General features: G+C 38.4%; 1 protein-coding gene and 1 pseudogene across 7 annotated transcripts in view; both read left to right on the forward strand.

The window, feature by feature from the left end:
• The window catches only part of Patj (PATJ crumbs cell polarity complex component), a 387,785-nt gene that overhangs the window by 195,433 nt on the left and 170,176 nt on the right, over nucleotides 1-22,176 (forward strand). For all 7 annotated transcript variants that reach the window (XM_071617901.1, XM_071617905.1, XM_071617899.1 and 4 more), the window contains exon 28: nucleotides 15,527-15,723. In XM_071617901.1, coding sequence (XP_071474002.1) covers nucleotides 15,527-15,723 — 197 coding nt within the window. The remainder of the gene's footprint in view (nucleotides 1-15,526; nucleotides 15,724-22,176) is intronic.
• LOC114100330 (tropomyosin alpha-3 chain pseudogene) lies at nucleotides 19,135-19,948 on the forward strand (annotated as a pseudogene).

Here is a 22,176-nt window from a genome sequence, read left to right on the forward strand (position 1 = left end):
GCGCTGGGTGTCCAAGAGCCGAGCGGGCGGGGGCCGTTTGCCGGGTGGGCGGGGGCGTTCGCAGAGCTGGGTGTGGGGGGGTGGCGTTTGCAGCGGGAGCGGGGGCCGCCAGCAGAGCCGGGAGGGCGGGGACCCTTCTCGCCGCGCCGGGCCGCCAGGGGCTGCTTGCAGAGCCGGGCAGGTGGAGGCCACGGGACTGGACCTTCTGCTCCGCGTGGTCAAGATTCACTCGTCTGGGACAAACTATCACCTCTAATAAACTTACTAATTTCCGGCAGGTCTCCTTTCAGTGGAATTTTGCTAGAAGTTCCTCAGTAGGTAGAATTTAGGTGTATTAATGGGTCTTTCTGATCCCGTTAATGTGGAGATACTGAAAGTGCTGCTTCCTTGCCAGCCGCCATGTTGGTTCCCCTTCTTCTTTTTTTCTTTTTATGTGTTTACTTTTGGTGGTTCCAGGACTTGAACCCATGGCCTCTAAGCAGTTAATTTTTAATCAAGAAAATTTGTACTGTGCAGATAATATCACTATCAAATCACTTGATACCCAAATTGCAGAACTGTAAGTTACCTCTAAGGTTTTTGGTCACCTGGTTTAATAGTTATTGAAGTAGAAATTTAATCATGATTATGTTCCCTTTCTTACAATCAATCTTTGTGAACAAAAGCTTCAAAACCACAAAGCTTTAAGAAATTGCCAGCTTCTTTGCATCCTTTTTGAGCCTGACAGGTAAGAATCTTTTACATGTGTTCTTTGCTTTTATTTTTTATAAATTTTGTGAGATAATTAAAAAGTTGGATTCAAGTGAGTGATTTACCCAGGATTTCTTGTCTAGAAAGTAGAGTCTAGATTCTTAATCCCAGATCTGCTATCTTTCTAGTGCACCATGTTGCCTCTTCTTTTGGCCAAAGAAATATGTGAAAATGGAAATAGTCTTTGCTATGGTGAATGAGATCTTGCTAGTGACTGGTTTCTTGCCTAAGCTTTGTCTGTTTGTCTATTTATTTCTGCAGTACTACAATTGAACCCAGGGCCTAGTACATGCTAAGCAAGCATTTTACCACTGAGCTACACCCCTAGCCCTCTGTTCATCATTGAATCTGACATGATGTGGGGGTGAAATTGTTCAACAGAAGTACTTGTTGCTGTTTAAAATTATTTGAACATGTGAATTACGTTTAGGTCTTCTAACAAATGATGTTTTGTTTTTGTTTTTTTGCCATAAAACTGTTTTCAAAGGTCTCATAGGATATTTTTTTGCCATTGTTTAAAAATTAAATATTGAAATAATACTGTGTGCTGTGCAATGGTGGGCTTATTACTTAAACCCTCATAGCCCATCTCCTCATGTGTAAGATAAAGACAATAATAGCAATAATTTTAACACATGCTGTGTAATTGAAGCTGATTTACATGGTACTTTGGGGAACAAAGTATCAGAGATAAAGAAGGAGAGTTGTGGCCTGTGAGGGAACAACTTTCAGGGCTATACACCTGTGGGTGCTGGGCTTTAAGCAAAACACTTCACCTTCTTTAATTCTATGTGCTCAAGCTCCATAGGTTGGAAAAATGATTGTTTTAGATTTTGAAGATGGGAATGTGAAGTTAAATAATTTTCAGGTCAACAGGTACAATAATATGGAATCAATGAAATTTGGGAACCATTCTTTTTTGACATCCACATGCCTTTTGGTGAAGATCTTTGACTCTAAAGCTTCTGTACCTTTTTTCCATTTGACTCTGGTTCAATATATCTAAAACATAGTATTTCTAATAATAAGGAAACATCCAAATTACCCAGAAAAGACATCCTTGTCAGGTTAATCTCAGAGTCTTTTTTAAATAATTTCATTATTGGGGAAAATAAAAATATTAATTGAAAAAACAAGTTTTTACTCAGTGTGATTTTATTGTTGTAGTTTTGCAGTACTGGGGATCAAACCCAGGGCCAGTGTTCTACCTGCCCATCCCCAATTAGAAATTTTGATTCAACCTGGAAAACCTGTTTCTTGATAGTGAAGAAAACCTATTTCTTGATAGTGAAGAAAACCTGTTTTTTGATAGTGAAGAATTTTGAAGTTTGTTTTTGTTTAGCTTATTTATATATTTTGTTGTACCTGCTTGGAGCCAGGAACTCTTCCTACATTAGCAAAGGTAGTTTGTTCTCTCATGAAGCTAAAAGATAGTGAGGAACATGAGCAATAAACAACTAAACACAGCTCAACAAATTGTTGCCCAATCTCTACTGGAGTTCTTCCTTTTTCTCTGAACCTTATTCTGATGGTTATTAGAAGTAATACCTATGTTCAGAGCCCTGGGCAATCAGCCTGAGAGCTTTCCAAACTGGTATATGGTTGGCTCTCATAATACCTGTCACAATGGGTTCAGGTCACCGTTCAGTTACAATCCCTTTTCTACATTTTCTATAATCCCTTTTCTATATTCTTCTGTAGTTTCCTTTAACTATTTGAAATCATTTTTTCCCTTTTACAAAATATAATTAAACACCTAAAGTTGTCAGTGCCACTGCTGATTACTATGATGTGGTGCCAGTTTGAAACTTTGGTTGAACATTTTTGCATGGCTGGGTAGTGATCAGTGAGCAAAACCTGCCCACACCTTCATTTCTACCATGCTGCAACCACAGTCAGCTTGCTGCTCCATACTGGAGTCATGATTAAAGGACCACATTCTGTGTTCTCCTGCTACTTAAAATGTACAACAAAAATTACTGTGTTCTCCTGCTTCTTAAAATTACATTTGGCTTTTTTGAATGCTGTTTCAAAATTAAAATATTTTTACTGGTTTTTCTCAAGACTTGTTAAAAATTCTGAGATAATAACCAGACCTTTTTCACTCCTTGTTTTCAGGCATCTCTAAGGGTCATAAAGGCATTCTGAGCTGCCATAGGGACTTGCCTTCAGTTTTTTGACAAGTCTTTGTTCCTATTTTGGTTTTTGTTTGTTTGTTTGTTTGTTTGTTTGTGGTGCTGGGTACAAACCCAGAGTTTCAAGCATGCTAGGGAAAATTTTCTACCCCTGATCTACACCCTTATCCTGACAGTATTCTTTAGTATGCTTATGAAGTACACAGAAGTCTGTTTTAGAAAAGGTGTTTTAGTCAGCTTTTTCGCTGCTGCAACTGAAGGGCCTAACTGGCACAATTGTGGAGGAGAAAGGTTTATTTAAGGGCTCACAGTTTCAGATGTCGTAGTCGATAGAAAACTGGCTTCATTCCCTGGGGCTCAAGGGAGGCAGAACATCATGGCAGAACATCCAACCTGGAAATTGCAAAATGAATGAGGCAAAGTTCGGACTTCGTTTTGTTCCCCTAGCAGGTGCAAATACAACATGCATGTTTATCTTTCTTTTGCTGAAGGTGATAGCATGTGGATCTGAACCCCAATTATGAACTTAAAGTTGAGGCTCACCTTCCCTGGCCTGTTTTCATCACTGTAAGAAAGGATGGTTGTATCTCATAGGATTGTCGAGGAATTTTGTTTTGTTTTCTTTAGTTAAGAAAAATTTCTAACATTTGCAAACATGAAAAGTCAATGAATTCACACATATTATTATTCCTCCAGGTTAAATAATTGCCAAGATTTTACTATGTTTGTTTCATCCATGTCTTATTTTTCTTTTTTTTCTCTTCCCAGACATTTTGTCATTCTATCCACACATATGCATCACTTAAAAACACAACTATAATACCATTAATATGCTCAGCACAGTAATACTTTTTTCCTAATATATAATTCATAACAAAATTTCTTTATTACCTCAAAATACAGTAGATATGTTCAAATCTGAACTCAGACCAGGTTTTTATATTACATTATTTTCTAGCTATTTTTAAAAAATAAAGTCATTGAAATATATATGAGCAGAACTGTGTACTATATTTGCTTAATTTTCACAAAGAACATTTAACCACCATCCAGGTCATTAAATGGGATACTGTTAGCACCTAAAAGTCACTTTGTGTCTCATCTGATTCGTTATTTCTTCCCTGTTTCCCAAAAGTCATCACTGTCTGGACTTCTAAAACCATAGTTTAGTTTTGCCTGGTTTTGAGCTCCACAAAAATCATGTGACAGTGCACACTCTTCTGTATTGGTTTCTTTAGGTCAATAGTGTATTTCTAACATTTACCCATGTCGTTAACTCTGGAAGTAGTTTGTTTTCATTGTTATATGATGCCCATTGTATGAATATGCAATAGTTTGTTTCTCCTTTCTACTCTAAATGGATATCTTGAAGATTATATTTTATAATTAGGATTATTACTAAGAGGTCAAAATAATGTCTAACAGAGGAAGTTCACTTTATTACCATTAAGATTGTGCCTCGTGTTAAAGATTGCTCATTGGTTTGAATGTTGGTTCATTTAATGAGAAAAGTTTAAATTTGTTATTGATTTTCTTTTTCATTTTTATATCTAATATGGATTGAAATTTCTATTTTTTAATTACTTTTTATTTGGTTTAGTTATACATGACAGTAGAATGCATTTTTGCACTTTGATATATCATACATACATGGGATATAATTTCTCTGGATTGAATTTTTATGAGAGAGAAAGGAAGGAAATGATTTAACATCTTTGTGATTGTCTGAGATTCTCATATGATAATTTTTGTTTAATTCCAACCCTGATTCTCTTGTAAGGTAGTGGGTTCCAGAGCCAAACTTTCTGGGGTAAGCCCAGCTTCCCCACTCATCCCCACCACTGTACTGCTTGTGTTACTATGTGCCATACCAGACCTCTCTGTGCTGTGGTTTCCTCATCTTTAAAATTGGGGATAATAATACTGCCTACTAGTTTTTATGAAGATTAAGTGAGTTAAGCTATGAAAGCATTTAGAAAAATGTCTAGCAGGTAAGAATTATATAAATGTTAGACATTATTATACTTTATTTTAGTTCCATGATTTTATTTTAATTGTTAATCTCTCTGTCAGTTCATGATATTATCAAGTTTGTATACTGACAAAAATAACTACTAGAGGGAAAAGTTTGCTGTGTTGTAATATCAAATGTAGCTTCATTATTTTTTCTATTTGATCTGAATATTCACTTAAGATTTGTTCCTTCCTATTTGAGTTCATATGTTCTTTCCTCTGATTTGCTATGGTTTTGCTTCACATATTTTTACTTCTCAAATTTGCATGTACTGTCAGAGAATTAAAAGTTGGTTAATGCATAAGAAAAATTAGTTTGAGATGTTTGTCATACCTGATTTTTTATGTGGCATTATCGTACCCACTGAGTAGGAAAAATCATTCAAAATATTTTCTCTGTACCAAATTTTTCTTGTTATTTGGAAATAGACTGAGTAACTAAATGCTTCTGAAATTGTACTGAGTCATTATTCCAGTGTGTTGAGCATTTGCTATTAAAATACTGGGCAATGACTTGAATTAAGCTTCTTTCTTGGGAGAAAGGCTCTGTTACTTAGCAACACATGATATCCTATGATGAGAGGAAACACTCTGAGACCTACTGGAGAAATCTTATTGGCTTTCTCCAAAAAGGGAAAGGCACTGATGCTTTGATTGAGAATTATGAGCAACTTGGGATTCCTTTCTTCAGATAACATTGTCATGAGACTAGAAAATCCATGTTTAAAACAAGCATATCTTCAAAGGATTCAAAAGAGAAGAATGGTCAAAAGTCTCTATTTATTCTAGTCCACTGTTCATTCTCTTTTCTGTCCATTTATTCTAGTCCACTCTTCATTCAGGGATACCTGATGTAGAAAGAAGTAGGTTGCTTATCTCCTTCTCTCAGATTTTCAAGTTTTTTTTTTTTTTAAAGAAATGGGAGGCTGATGGGATTATTTGAAATATTAACTACTGCCATTTGACTTGCACACTGTAGAAGTGTAGGGGAAATTAAATGTCTTTGCTTTCCATCTTAGGTTTATGTCTGAGGCCCTATAATAGAAGACAGGTTAAAAAGAGAAAAACACAATTTAATACATGTTTGATGTGACATGGGAGTCTTCATAAGGAAATAAAGTCCCAAGGGAAGAAGTAAACTTGTGTATTGTTTATGATAGGTTAGATGTAGAAATGCCCAAGTGTGATGGTCAGAAGGGTCATGATCTAATGATAATAACCAAGGGGTCATTTGGCAGGCCTGTTTGTTTGGATCCTTTTCTGTGTCTCTAGAAAGAAAGATGTTCCTCCCACTATGTGAGAATCTTATAACATGCTATAGGGGAAGATCAGAAAAATCTTTTCTAGTTTTTAATGCCTGTTTCAGGGAAGAAGAGAAAAGGAGGTAAGAGTGACCTCCTGCCTCTGCTGTTTCTCAGTTGCTAAGGTGCCATCTTTGGGTATAGAATGTTGTGAAGTCCATGGAAAGTCAACAGAAGTCAGTGTAAAGAATGGCTATTAGAAATGTTTCCCAGGAAAACAAAAACAGCTGTGGTAAAACTCTGAATCATTATAACACTTTTAATATTTTGTTGCTAAAAGCTAGTATTTATATATTTATAGATGGACATGTGTGATATTTGCATGTGTTTTTGTGTATGGAAAACAAAATATAGGTCCTTTGGATTTTTTTGTTTGTTTCTTAATTCTAGGGGAAAATCCTATTGGGTTTAAGTAAAAGAATACTCTTTACCCCTTGTGTAGGTCAACTTTTGTCATGTGACCAAAATACCCAACAGGAACAATTTAAAGGAGGAAAAGTTTAATTTGGGGCTCACAAGTTTCAGAGATGTCATCCATAGTGGGCTGATTCCATTGCTCTGGGCCTGAATTGAGCAAGAGCATCATGGTGGAAGGCATGCAGAGGAAAGCTACTCAGTTCATCGCTGTTGTGACCCAGAGCACAAGGAGCTGGGGATAAGATATATAATTCCCAATGGCATGCCCCCAGTGACCTGTTTCCTCCAGCCACACCCCACCTGCCTACAGTTACTACCCGGTATGGTAGACCTTTCAAACTAGTAATTCATCAAATGAATAATCCACTGATTAGGTTCCAGCTCTCATCATCAAATCATTTCATCTCCTTATGTTCCTTCATTGTCTGTCTCATGAGTTGGCAGGGGCAGGGAGGCACCTCATATCCAAACCAGAACACCCCACCTCTTTAAAATAGTCTTAATTAATTTTAAGAAAACTATTCTTCATACATTTTCTTCCCTCCCCATCCCATTGGTTGCCATGGAAACGATGGTCTGCAGCCCCTAGAGCAAAGGCCCTGCAGTGTGGGACTCCCTATGGCGGAGCCCCGCCCTGATGCTGCAGAGCAGTCTGTGCTGACTCAGCGGAGCATAGGCGCAGTGCTGCTGCTTTTCTCTCTTCAGTTTTGAATCAAAAAATAAACTGATGGGTGTTCTCTTAATTTTTCAAAAATGAGGATCAGAGTCTGTTTTTCACACACATACTAACTTTATTTTTCTTTTCCCCTTTGAAATTCTAGTTAGCCTTTTATTATACCTACCAAAGAGAAGCAACTGTGCTGAAAATAACAGGAAACTCTTTAGATTTGGGAAGCTGGGAAGGAGGAGAGAGAATGACAGGTTCTAAAATACTCTGCTGTACAGGCAAAACAAACCTCTTGTTAATCCTGAGTCATGATTATGGAGACTGAGAGAACCTCCAGATGAGATTGGTCTTGTGTAAGGCACATTTATAGGCTGTCTTAAATTTAAACTTTATAGTTGACTGTCATGGTCTCTGTAGAAAAAAAATTAGTTCATTGAATGAGAATTATTCTATAGTTACAAAGATGGTGACCCACAAGAATCACCTGAACACTTTGTCACAAAGAGACTCACTGGCTCAGAATCTCAGCTATCTGGAACAGCCATGATTTCTATCTTACAAGCTCCAGGGGTGATAAATTGTGTGTGTGTTGTAGTGTCACAGGGTTCATGACTGAGACCCCTATAACTGAAGACATAAGAGAAAAGTGTAACAGATTTACTTAAGCAACATTTTATGTGACACAAGAGCCTACAGAAATGAAGACTCAGAGGTTGAAGGTGTAGTAAAGCATGTGCTTATTTAGCACACCTGAAGCCCTGGGTTCAACCCCTAGCACCAAAAAAATTTAAAAAAAAGAAAAAACAAATTAAATGAATGCCTAAAAACTCAAGGAAAACTGTATTTTTATGGACTGTAATGCAGAAATATGGTAGACCAAAGCATATGATCTGATGGTACTTCACTGAGAGAAACTTGGCACAGGCTGTTGGTTCAGATTTTTAAGGGCTTCCTGTTCACTTGTTCCCTGATGGTATAGGACAAGACACCTGCCACAGGAAGGTATTCAGGGAGGAGGGGAGGGAAACAGAGTTTCCTTCATTTTATGGCCTGCTTTAGTGAAGGAATAAGAGGAATTCTAGTTTCTGTGACCCACAACCCACATCTGGAGAGAGTGGATAATAGAAGGTCAGAAGAGACCTTCCTGCTTCTGAGATTTTAGTCTCCTTCAGCATAATTATCAGTAGGTCAAAGGGCCATATTTGGAGTCTTCTGAGCCTTCAGGGTAGCCATTCTTGCAATAAATCTAGGCCTGACAACTAATCAATGGGAATTAGACCCTGTACCATGGCTTCAGCTCCCTGAAGAGAACCTCTTAGCATTCAAGATTTACTGGTCTAAGAGAAAGCTGTGGGGTGCTGAGCAGGTCACAGCCCTGGAATTCAACACACTTGACTTGACCTTGGCTGGATTGCCTCAACTTCCTGAGCATCAGTTGCCTCCACTTTGTAGATGAGATATTTGCAGAGGTGTGAGAAGATTTGACAACATAGTGAGCTGAGCCTATCTTGCTGTGTAAGGAGGTATTATGGTACAATAAGAGCCATTAAACATAGCTTCTTAAACTGAAGAAAAAAATTGAAATCTTTTTTTTTTCCTTTAAAATGTTATTGGAGCCAGTTATGGTGGCACACATCTATAATCCTAGTGGCTTGGGAGGCTGAGGCAGGAAGTTCACAAGTTCAAAGCCAGCCTCAACAAAAGCAACTCAGTGAGAACCCTGCCTCTAAATAAAATACAGAATAGGGCTGGGGATATGGCTTATTGGTGTAGTGCCCCTAAGTTCAATCCCAGGTACCAAAAAATAGATGTTATTGGATTATGTGTATTATATCAAAATGCATTCTATTTTCATCTATAACTAATTAGAACAAATAAAAAATCCTTTAAAAAAATGTTATTGTAGGGGCTGGGCATGGTGGTACATGCCTGTAATCCCAACAGCTCAGGAGGCTGAGGAAGGAGGATAACAAGTTCAAAGCTAGCCTCAGCAATTTAGCAAGGTCCTAAGAAACTTAGTGAGACCCTATTTCAAAATAAAAAATAAAAAGGGCTGGGGATATGGTTCAGTGGTTAAGCCCCTCTGGCTTCAATCCCTGGTTACCCCCTAACCCCCCTCCAAAAAAAAAGTGTTATTGGAGGCGATGAGGGTGTAATTCAGATAGGGCCAGTAGGCCTGAGGTCTTTAGGATCCATCCCCAGCACTACACACACACACACACAAAAAAAAAAAAAAAAAAAAAAAAACACATAAAAATGTGACATGATTTGATGGAAAAAGAATTGAGCTACATACTAGGAGACTTAATTTCTGGCTGTCAATTGCCTGTATAACCTTATAAGAGATCTTCATTCTTCAGTCATTTCTTTATCTATAAAGTAGAATTCATAAGTAGGTGTGGAGCTGTAAGAGATTGTAACATTACATGATGTCTTAGTTCGTTTTGCCTGAATTAAAAGTCTCTGATTTCATGAGATCAGGAAAATATAGCAATCAATTTGAGGAGTGGAACTTATTTTAAACCTCTTCCAGCTATGAGTCTAAATAAAATAATAGGATAGCACAAATTCTGAGGCCTGAAAACATTAATAATACAAATTCAACTGAAGCATGTGTTACAGAGCATGTGGTATTTGTACTGTCTTGTTGTTCTTTGTGCTTTATGTTTCACTGAAAAATGAGAAATTGTAAGCCTTATTTGCATTTTGAGTCTCTTCAGTTCAAGAATCTATTTTAGTGTATTTATTTGTTTATTTTCAGAGGTTGCTGGGGATTGAAAACCTAGGGCCTTGCACATACTAAGCATTTCTTTTACCACTGAGCTGTATGCTCCAGCCCCTCATAGAGTAGATTTTTAAAGAAAATGTACACATAGTAATTTGTTTTCTAATAGCACAAATGGGCTCTATTAACTGTGAAATCTAGAGAAGAAATTTCTTTATCTTTAATTGAAGGAATGCATTGTCTTGGGGAAAATGTATGTATTTTGTGATTCTAGGTCTCAAATAGGTTTTCTGTATCAATGGAGGGAGTTGGAACAGCATGACATAGCAATGAATGGGCATCATTTATTTATGCTTTCAACAGTTTTAGACTGAACTTGATGTGTGCCAGGCACTGTTGTAGATGCACAGACAGCTGTGAGGTAGACCCTCATGGAGTTTATATTGAAGGAGAGAAAAGTAGAAGGAAGTAAAAAATCTAGAAAGATACTTTCAGATAATACTGTGAAAACAAATGCAAAGAACTGGGTTTTCATCATTATTGTATCAATGACTATGTAGGGACTTTTGGCAAGTGATTCAACATCAGCCTTACGTCCCACATCTGGAATGCAGATTGGATTGATCTTATCTGGTAAGATGGTTTTTAAAGGAAAGAAAATTAATTGAAAGATATTGGCATATTTTCTGCAACTTAGCAAGTCCTCCATATATTGTTAGTAAAATTTCATAACTATGCAAATATGCTCATCTTTAATGTTCCAGGGTTTGCTTTTTTTTTTTTCTGAGTTTCTATTCATTTAGCTTACCTCATTTCCTACAGAAGATGAGGGGAAAAAAACCAATAAAATGAAGTTAAGGAAAGCCAAACAACTCATTTGTTAGCATTTAGGAAAATGACACTGGAACAAGCCAGATGCAGAATTGTGGAAATGTTAATGAGGCTTTGGCGTTGTGCAGCACAAGATATAGCTGACCAACAGATTGCAATTTGGCCACAGTATCTAATATTCAGGCAGTTTGCAGACATCAGTTGGTTTTCCTGATGATTCACTGAAATGGATGGGTGTCTTCAACTACTGGCATTTTTCTCGTTGCTCTCATCTCTACAAATTAGAGTTAGTCCTATGTACACTTGTCCCTGCTGATAGATTTTGAGATCCTAGAAAACAAATTTAGTTATTAGTCCCTGTGTTTCACAAGCCTGCCATGAATTTGAATTCAGCACATAATCGTTCATTGAATAAATAGGATCGTAATAGTGTCATTAAAAACATTGACCAGAAAATTAAAGCTGGTGGTTTCAAAGTGAGGATAAATCTCTAACTCTATCCCTTGAAGAGATATAAATAAAGGTACCAAGTTTTTGAGGGTATTTTAATGACAGGCTTCCCCCCACCCCGGTTATGGTAAAATACACATTTAAAAATTTTCATTTTAACTGTATCTTTCAGTGCTGTTGAGTTCATTCACATGGTGCAACCACCCCTGCCATCCAGCCGCAGAACTTTTTCATCTTCCCTAACTGAGCTACTGAAAGAGTTTTGATTCCACACTTGACTATCACATGGTTTTAAAGCTGCCTCTCTGGCTTACTTTTCTTGGGACAGCACTCAATCCGGTGGTGTTTCTTTGCACTTTTTGCAGAAGTGTGGGGGACTCCTCAGCGTGCCTCACTCAGAGAAGAGAACCTATGGGAGAATGGAGCTCACCCCTTCCTCCTGCTTCCCAAGGGGCTGTGTGGCTTTTTTCAAATCAATATGGGGGAAGCTTTACTCACTTTCATAAGTCTCAATTTTCCACAAGATAGACAAATTTAAGAAGAAGAGGAGGCTTTGTCATCGACTTAGGATGTTTAAAACCTCGACATAACTGAAGTATAGACACTAAATCATCACTCCCAGCCACCGTGCACATCTTTCTGCCTCCTCTAAGTCTTAATAATCCAGTTTTCATGTTTGCCAGTCTGACATGTCTCATTTTAATATCTCATTTACTTACTGTCTCACTTAATATTTTGATATCTCATTTTAATCTGCACTTCTGAACTTACTAATAAATCTGAGCATTTCTTCACATATCTATGAAACTTTTGAGTATGAATGCTTTGGCCAGATTTCTGTTGAGTTTGCATCTTTTTAAGCTTTATCTGTAGAACTTCCCTGCATATTAATTTTGTTGGTTTAAATCACTGAAAGTATCTTGCTGTGTTTTATTTCCTATCTGTAAATTTAAATGCAAAAAGTACCTTTCTATACTGTTTTGTGAAAAGTTTCATTTTGAATCTTAAATAGGAGTAGGTAATCCAATGGTTTTCTGCATTTGTTGGTATAATCTTTGAACTTTCTCCTTTAGTTTACTAATATGGTAATTTTTCTTGAAAAAGTGTCCTGATTTTTTAACTCTTTGCATTCCTGGGATACCATTCTTCACATTATGTTCCAAAGTTAGATAACAAAAAAATTGATAATTGCTATTATGATTAATAGATTCTCTTTACTGTTTTCTTCTTTTTTCTTTGTAATTCCTCTGTTGTTCTTTTTCCAACTTCTTGGGTATAATGCTGAACTTATCATTTCTTACATTTTTCTTGTTTTGTGATGAATAATTCAAAATTGTGAATAGCCTTCTGAGTTGTGTATTGTCTCTCTCAAAGGTTTGATATCTAGAATTAAATTTTTTTTTAAATTGTGAGTACTGTATTTCTCAATGTCCTTCTTATATCTTGGACTTTTTACTAATATTAATTTATTTCTAAACATATCTTTTTTATTACTAACTTGTAGTGTTTGGGTTTTATTGTCCCATATTCCAAGAACAGAAATCTGTCTGATACTATTTCTTTGAGAATTACTGAAATTTCTTTTATGGCCAAATAACACAGTCCATTTCTATAATTGTTCTTTGTGTGATTTCCCAAAATGCATTTTGTGTGTCTAAATTGTAGAATTCTTTTATATATTATCTTGAGCTTATTGTCTTATTAAAGTCTTCAGTATCTTTCTTAGAAAAAAATGTTCTACCTTATTATTTTCCAAAAGAGGTGTGTTAAAATGCTTGTCTCGTGGTCTTTTCTTAGCTTTGATATTATTCCTTAACCAATTTGCCCTTTAAGTTCAATAAACAAAGCAGCCAAGTGTAAGTGCTCTGGGGAAATGGTCTTTAATCAAACCTCTTCTCAAGGCCCCATCTCTACCCCAAAGCACCTGTGCACAACCCCTAAACTGCAGTATTATTACTGGAAACAATCTATCGATTAACCTTTTTACCTTTCAATCTTATTTCTTATCACCCACCACTAACCCAAAGAGATTCCAATTTGTAGCCCACCAGTGCTGCCTCATTCCCTCCTCACTTCACCTGCTCATGTGCTTTTTCTCTTGTCATCTCACCCACCAGGAGTCTTCTCGTGATCAAATTCTGACTCTTCCAAGAAATCTTTTTAAGCCATATTAGTCTTTGAATTCTAAAAGCAACTATCACTACCACAATTGATGTAGTAGTATTTATTCACTAACTTCATTCACTAATAAATTAATTTTTCTCGGTGCCCAGGAATTGTGGTAGTCAGACCTTTTATTTAAGTACTTGAAGTTGTTTAATATCTGTTGTGTTATTGGCGCTGTGCAAAGATCTTGAGGATAATGTAGATCTTTGTTTGCTAAAGTTCCCACCTAGCATCTTGTTCTTGGTAGCTGAAAAACAAAAATGTGTTGGGGTAATTTATCTCACTGTGAATATAACTTAATGTTTTTCCTATGTAGAGGACAGTTTTATGACATTACAAGTCCTTTGTTTTACTGTATTTTACTACATGTTTCTTATTAACAAGCTGTCCTTGCAAGTTAAGATTCTCTTCTAAAGCAGAGAGATATAATCTCTATCTTAAATAAGCAGCCTCTTATGCTAGTTCTTGTAATATAAATCTATGCATAGAATTGTTTTTACAGATTTAAGTTTATCTACTTATAAAACCATGTTTGTTAAGGTTGATAAAGTGATACAATGGAGGAGGCTGTCTTCCTTTCTCCTCTACCTTAAGACTAATTATTTGATTTAAGCTTTTAATTAGCAAGGTCCCCTCCTAAAGAGGGTCACCATAATATAAGTGAAGCATTAGACTGAACATGGAAAGTTCCAGGAAGGTTGGAATCTAGCAATTTGTTATGCAGCAGATGAGACCGTGGCTGCAAACCTCAGTATTCACGTAGTCTCTAGGCTCGGGGACACACCCAGCCTGAGTAGAATGGGCCGCAAGACCTGCCTTAAGCAGGTCCTGTAGTGTGGCTTGTTGCACTGAACCAGCACAAGTGAGATGTAGCAGGCCAAATCCTAAAATGTAGGTTAGACCATAAAGGAGAGAGAGGTAGCAGGGTAAGACACGAGATGAGAAAAAGGAACACTTGCCAACCGTGGACAGTTAAGTCCTTCAGCGTATACTTTATTTAATTTTCCCCAACATCCAGGAAACGAGTATTATCATGCCCATTTTCGAGACAAAGAAGTAAAGATAAAACGTTGTATAGATTTATGGATATGAGTAAATGTGAGATTTGTGGATTGCGTTTAGATCCAACAGCAAAACCAACATCCCTAATTCCCTTGCTTTTGATCACCTAACCCAATGTTATTTTGTACCCTTTATATAAAGAATATATTTATTTTTATTGTTTTGTCATGATATATAATAGTGGGATTCATTATGCCAAGAATATATTTTAGAGTAAATATGTTTTCAGTGTATTTTAGAATAAATTGTTGACTTTCTTTCCTGCTGGACCATGAATGCATGAAGTAGAAGCCATGACTGAGGAAGCACTGTGTCTTTAAGACCCAACATTTTAATTGCTTGCTCAGGAAATAGCCTTTGTTTCCCCCTTTTGGAGGCAATGAGGCTAGAATCCGCAGTGTATTGACCATCTTAAATAAGAAATCCATCCATGGAAAGTCTAGGCCAGTATGAACCAGAACAACATGAGGTTTTTACGGTTGAGCTGAACTTCTTAGGCCATGCTGACTGTATTAGACAAAATACCAGAGGGAATCAACTTATAAGGAGGAAATTTTTATTTTGGTTCAAAGCTTCAGAGGTTTCAGTCCATGGTCACTTGGCCCCTTGCTTTAAGGCCTGTAGCAGCACAGTATATTATGATAGGAACACATAGTGGGGGTTTTGCTCACCTAATGGTGACCAGGAAATAAAAGAGAGAGAGGCAGAGACTTGGGTCCCAATTTCCCCTTCCAGGGGCTGCCCCTGATGACCTAACTTCCACAAACAAGGCCCCGCCTCTCAAAAGATTCCACCACCTATAGGTAGTGCTACTAGTTGGGAACCGAGCCTTTAACTCATGGGCCTCTGGGGGTCATTTCAGATCCAAACTAAGCACTACCCTTAATTACTTCATTCTAAAAGAGTGACCCTTGGAGAGGAGAACGCCAGGGAAATGCTGGTGTCTCCATAATACAGAGTCAACTGCTCTATTTAATTTTTTAACTTACTTTTTTTTCCCCCCTCACAGAAAAAATCAGGCAAAGGTATGCAGACCTACCTGGAGAACTGCACATTATTGAACTTGAAAAGGATAAGAATGGGCTGGGACTCAGCCTTGCCGGCAATAAAGACAGGACACGGATGAGCATATTTGTGGTAGGAATTAACCCAGAGGGACCCGCTGCAATGGACGGACGAATGCGAATTGGAGACGAACTGTTAGAGGTGAGAGGCGTATGTGTTGAATTCTCTTTTGGTTATGTGGAGAGGTTCGGAAAATGAAGTGAAGGGGAAGAATGTTGACAAATTATATTTTCTTCAAATATTTAAAATAATTTTCCAAAACAAGAATAGAAAATACTGTTTCGAATAGTATTTGCTGCTTGAGGAGGGACTAATCTCAGAAACTATCTTAAGACCCCTTAAGTAAAAATTTCATGGAAACATTAAAAGCATAGGGCTCGGGCTAGGAGGATAGCTCAAGGGTAAAATCTTCCTTAGCATGTGCAAGACCCAGTTATCTTTGGGGTTGGAATAAACCATAAACATAACTGTTTGTTACTTAGGGGGAAGTTTTTAGAGCCAACAGAAGCCTGTGAATTTGTCAGAAGTAGTTAATGCCTGTCAGATTGGTGATGTGGGTTAAGACCGTGAAGGTTCATTATGTAGGAATAGAATAGAACTCAAAGAAGCTAAGGAGAAGACTAATCTTCTGATATTACTCTTTAGATGATTTCATCAATAACCTGAAAAGATTATTCTTATTTTCTTAAATTTAAAGTCAGGTCTTCTGAGTTTCTCTTAGTTTGATATTCATTTGCTTGCTGGGTCACTCATTCTTTTGGCTACCAGTTTTTGATTGTCAGGACCAGACATAAAAAAGAAATGAATAGGGTTGGAGATGTAGCTCAGCCTACTATGGGTTAAGTCCTCGGGTCATTCCCCAGCGCTGCCAAATAGAAAAAGACAAATACATCAAGTCCCTTCATTCAGATAGTTGAAGAGGTCTTTGCACTCCAGGATTTAAAATATAATAATAATAAAAGTTAACAGCCAATATATACTTACCACCAGACACAGGAATCTCTTTCACCACTGAAGTCACAAAGTATTAAATAATTGTGCTGGGATTCAATATCTGGCAGTTAGACTTTTTAGCTCTTTTTTAGCCACTCTGCTTTAAGGTCTCTTAGAAAAAATGCCCCCGTATTTGGACATTTAGGAGAGACTAGTCACAGGGACACTGAGTTTCAGACTGCTTACTTGAAATGAAGGATTTCCTCCCCAGATTCCAACTCAGAATTTACAGTACAACTCAGTAGAATTTACAGTAAATCCATAATTTGCCTAATCATATCTGGAGGGAAAGCTAGTCAGATGCAACTGTGAGATAGTCGGCCTCACCTGTCAAATGTCAGCAGCTTCTCCCCACTTAAAATCTGTTTCTACAAAGACATCACTTGTGGGATGGCTTTGCTGTTCCTGTTCTTTTGTAACATAGCATCATGAAGGAGACCCACACTGGTAGACACACTAACTAGAAGAATTATTTAATAAATAAGTCAAAGGTGACTTGTTCATTAGTGAATATAATTAGTATAATTATAGTTAATACAATTCATTGCTTCAAGTATTTCCTTTGGCAACTTTTTAGAGAATTTCTTAGAGATGAGGCTAAACTGATAATAATGATAAAAGTGAGAGCTAATTTACTGAGTTATTGTTAACACTGTACCTATACATCCTACACATTTGTATTCACTGTTCTTTAGAGCCCTATATGGTCAGTACTATTACTATTCCCATTTTATGGGTAAGTAATATGCCTAATATTATAGAACCAAGTGTCTTAAGTTTGAATAATAACCCAGAATTAACAGACCCCAAGACTCATACTATAACCATTGACATGTACTGTGTTCCCTATGGTGTTCCGTTGACAAACATGTCATGTTTTAGTCTGTTTTCTGTTGCAAATAACACAATACCACAGACTGAGTTATAAAGAAATTAGATTTATTTGGACTCATGGTTCTGGTCCAAGGTTGAAGGGCCACATCTAGTGATAGCCTTGCTGGCAGAGTCCTGAGATGGCACAGCATTCTAGAAATGAAGCCAAGCTAGCTTTCATAGCAGACTCACTTTTTTTTTTTTTCTTTTTGGTACTGGAGATTCAACTTGGGGGCACTCGATCACTGAGCCACATCCCAACCCTATTTTATATTAGAGACAGGGTCTCGCTGATTTGCTTAGAACCTCACTTCTGCTGAAATTGGCTTTGAACTCACAATACCCCTGCCTCAGCCTCCCAAGCTACTGGGATTACAGGCATGCACCACCAGCCCCATCCAGACACACTGTTAAGATAACCTATTCACCTACCAGTAGCATGAATGGATTAACCAGTGCATGAGGGCAGAGCCCTAATCACCCTTAAAGGTCTTATCTAATCCTATCTCCTAAGTATCAGCATGAGTTTTGGATAGGACGAACCACAGTCAAACCATTGTGCTCCATTTGTTTAGATCCACGAAATTCCCAATGCATGATGTTCTAGTCTTTAGGGAATCATGTCTATTAAGCCTCTCTACTTGTTATTCATATCTAGACACAGACTTCCTGGCATGGTACATGGAAACACTCCAAAGGTGATAATTTGGAACATGAAGATTCTACCTTATTAAGACTCAAGATGGAATTTCCTGTAGAATCTAGACTAACAGGAGCACTGATGTTTTATCTCTCCATCTGGCATTTGATTAGATGATAACAAACAATAGCTGCAGAGTAATGAGTATCTCACAGGCCAAGCGTAAAGATCAACACAATACAAGGGGATGAGCACTAGACCTGAAAAACCCAGTTCTTTGGGTGGTAATTGTGTTTTAGAAGAGGTTTAGCACAATGCTTCTCTTACACTGTCACCACAACACCAACAGATGCCAGATGTGTTGAAAGCAGAAAAACACAAGCAGTTCCCCAGTGAACACAAATGCACATCCTAGAATTAATTTCAGTTCTGACACTGTCTACCTGGAGACAGTGGAAATTCCACAGGTCACACTCCCATAAGACTGGGTCCTGCCACTGCAAATGTTGTTCACAAGTCCCAGGTTATGCCCTATACTCCTCATTCACCAGCCATAAATTAGGGGCTCCCATGCTCTCCTTTTCTTTGATTTGATTAATTTGCCAGAACATCTCACAGAAATCAGAGATACACTTATTGCTTACCCATTTATTATAAATGATATTACAAAGGACACGAATGAATAGCCCCATAGAAAAGATGCATAGAGCAGAGTATGGCAAGTGGGGCAGAGCTTCCATGCTCTTTCTGGGCACAGTATCCTCCAGGTACCTCCCTGTGTTCAACAACCCAAAAGCTTTCCAAACCCTGTAGTCCAGGGATTTTGTTTTTGTTTCTGTTTTTGAGAAAATATCTTACTATGTTGTCCAGGCTGGTCTCAAACTTTGGGCTCAAGTGATCTTTCCTCTTTAGCCTCCCAAGTGCGAGGACTGTAGGCACACACCACCAGGCCTGTCTTAGTTCAAGAATGTTTGAATTGGGGAGAAGCGGCTGCAGCGCCAAGAGGAGGCAGAAGGCAGATAACGTGAAGCCACTGGGTGGGCACCATGGCTGGGATCACCACTGTCGAGGAGATGAAGCGCAAGATCCAGGTTCTGCAGCAGCAAACGGATGATGCCGAGGAGAGGCCTGAGCGCCTCCAGCGGGAAGTTGAGGGAGAAAGGCGGGCCCGGGAACGGGCTGAGGCTGAGGTAGCCTCCTTGAACCGAAGGATCCAACTGGTTGAAGAGGAGCTGGACCGTGCTCAGGAGCGCCTTGCTACTGCCCTGCAAAAACTGGAGGAAGCAGAAAAAGCTGCTGATGAGAGTGAGAGAGGTATGAAGGTTATTGAAAACCGGGCCCTAAAAGATGAAGAAAAGATGGAACTCCAGGAAATCCAGCTCAAAGAAGCTAAGCACATTGCAGAAGAAGCAGATAGGAAGTATGAAGAGGTGGCTCGTAAGTTAGTGATTATTGAAGGAGACTTGGAACGCACAGAGGAATGAGCTGAGCTGGCAGAGTCCCATTGCCGAGAGATGGATGAGCAGATCAGACTGATGGACCAGAACCTGAAGTGTCTGAATGCTGCTAAAGAAAAGTACTCTCAAAAAGAAGACAAATATGAGGAAGAAATAAAGATTCTCACTGATAAACTCAAGGAGGCAGAGACCCGCACTGAGTTTGCCGAGAGATCGGTAGCCAAACTGGAAAAGACAATTGGTGATTTGGAAGATAAGCTGAAATGCACCAAAGAGGAGCACCTCTGTACACAAAGGATGCTGGACCAGACTCTGCTTGACCTGAAAGAGATGTAGAGCTCCCCAGTCCCGCCCTGCTGCTGCTCCTCCCTCTGACCCTGACTCTACCTGAGGCCAGCCAGCCCGAAGCTGACCTTGAAACTGAGGGCTGATCTTTAACTGGGAGGCTGCTTTCTCCTTTCAACACCCCCTGGAACCCCTACCCCCTTGTCTTTTTCACCAAACTGTGTCTGCTTCTTCCCAGAGATTCCAGCTGGGCTAGAGGCTGAGCACCTTTGGGAACAGCATTTAAGGGAATGTGAGCACAACCCAAAGTGTCTTTAAAAGCATGTTGTGATATATACATTTTGTAATTACTTTTTTTGTTGTTACAGTAACCATTTGTAAAACATTCCAAATAATTTCATAGCTCTGAAGCAGCAATCTAATTCCCTTCTCACTTTTGGAAGGTAACTTTCCAGCCTAGTCCCTATTGCCCTCTCCATAGAGGAGGAAAAGAGGAATGGGCCTGCCTTACTGAGAGCCAAACAGAGCCCAGGGAAAGACTCTACTATGGCAAACCTCATTGCTCTGTGCAAAGTACCAGCCAAACCAGAAAGGTGATTCTAAGAGGAGATCGCCAAAAAACAAAAACCTTGCTTATTCAGGTTTTGTTTTATTTTTAGCTTTAAGGTATCTTTAGACACTGTATTCTTATTTTTTACTTTTTTTCATCAGAAATGACCAAATTAACATGGTGAGACCTCTGAGACTTTTTGTTTTTCTGGTGCTGGGGATTGAACCCAGGGCCTCATGCTTGTTCGGCAAATGCTCTACCACTGAGCCATATTCTTAGCCCTGAGACCAAATTTTTCTCCCATCTCTACCCACTTCCCAAGTGTTCACAGAATGGATCACGGGCCCCTTAATCTTGCGTGACCACTTAATTGCTCTCCTGCTTGCTTGAAAGAAAAAAAGAAAGAAAGAAAGAAAATTATGTTTTGGCCACTGATTTAGCCATATGAACTCATCTCATCACCCTTTTCTGGGTCTGAAGCTGCTGTATCTAAAAGTGCCATCTCATTGTGCTTTGTATCAGTCAGTGCTGGAGAATCTTGAATAGCTTATGTACACAACTTTTTAAATTTTATATTATTTTGAAACTGCATCTTTGGGGTGGGGTACCTGGCCACCTCGTCTGGCTGTGAGAGTCCTGCAGTCTGGGCTGGCAGTGTGCTGATCTTTCAAAGTTTCTTTCCCAGCCCAATCCCCACTTTTTTAGGTGAGGTTTCGTGAGGTCTGTTAGGTGTACATCCTGCAGCTTATTGGCTTAAAATGTATTCTCCTTTGTTGTGATCTCTTTGGGGCCAGTTGGGAGAAAGACAAACAATAGTGCAACTGTTTTGATACTGAATATTGACAAGTGTCTTTTTGAAATAAAGAACCAGTCCCTCCAAAAAAAAAAAAAAAAAAGAATGTTTGAATTGGTTTTTACCACATAGGCATGATCCATCATTAACTCCATCTCTAGCTTTCTACCCATCAGAAAGGCTGAAAATTTAAAGCTTTTAATCGTGGCTTGGTCTTTCTGTTGACCAGCCTCCCTCTATCTAGGAACCTACCAAGCATTGCGTGGGGCTGGGGGTGTAGCTCTTTGGTAGAATACCTGCCTAACACTCAAGACCCTGTGTTCAATCCCCTGAACCAAAAACCAAGAAAAATGTGCCGCCTTAGAACAAAACATGTTCCTCTCACCCAGGAAATCCCAAGGAATTAGATAGCTGCTCGGTGTCAGGGACAGGCTCTGAGACTAAACATTAGAACAATAGATGGATGTAGTACCCTTATTGCTTAGGTAATTGCAAGGATGTTAGCTCTGTTTTAAGAACTGAGGATAGAGACCAAATTTATCTTTTTAATGATATCACAATGATGCAGCATGGCAAATAGTTAACTATTAATTCAATCACATTTTCTTCCTTGTGGACAGAAACTTCAGGTATCTTTCTACCAGGTTGGGGGCTGGAGGAGCTCTCCTAAATAATAAACAAAGAAGCAAACAAACAAATAAATAAATATTAGCCTGTCTTTTTGGATCCTTCCTATTCCTTCCTTTAATGCTCTGAATTTGGTCCTTTCATTGCCAACTCAGCAATTTTATCTTCATTCAGAGAGGAAAAAGCAAGAAGATTAAATATGGCAATTAACTTAATTCCCCTTCACCATCCCCCCAAAGATTCTCTAGTTTCTAAAAGGTGACAACAAATAAAAATATGTTAGAACACAGATTTTAGCATTCTGTGTCATCATCTCTAAGCCTCAGCCATCTGCTTTTTCAAATTCATTCAGAAAATATCTTATTGTGCACCTGCC

The sequence above is a fragment of the Marmota flaviventris genome, chromosome 10, assembly GCF_047511675.1.
Source record: "Marmota flaviventris isolate mMarFla1 chromosome 10, mMarFla1.hap1, whole genome shotgun sequence".
In the NCBI taxonomy this organism is placed as follows: domain Eukaryota; kingdom Metazoa; phylum Chordata; class Mammalia; order Rodentia; family Sciuridae; genus Marmota; species Marmota flaviventris.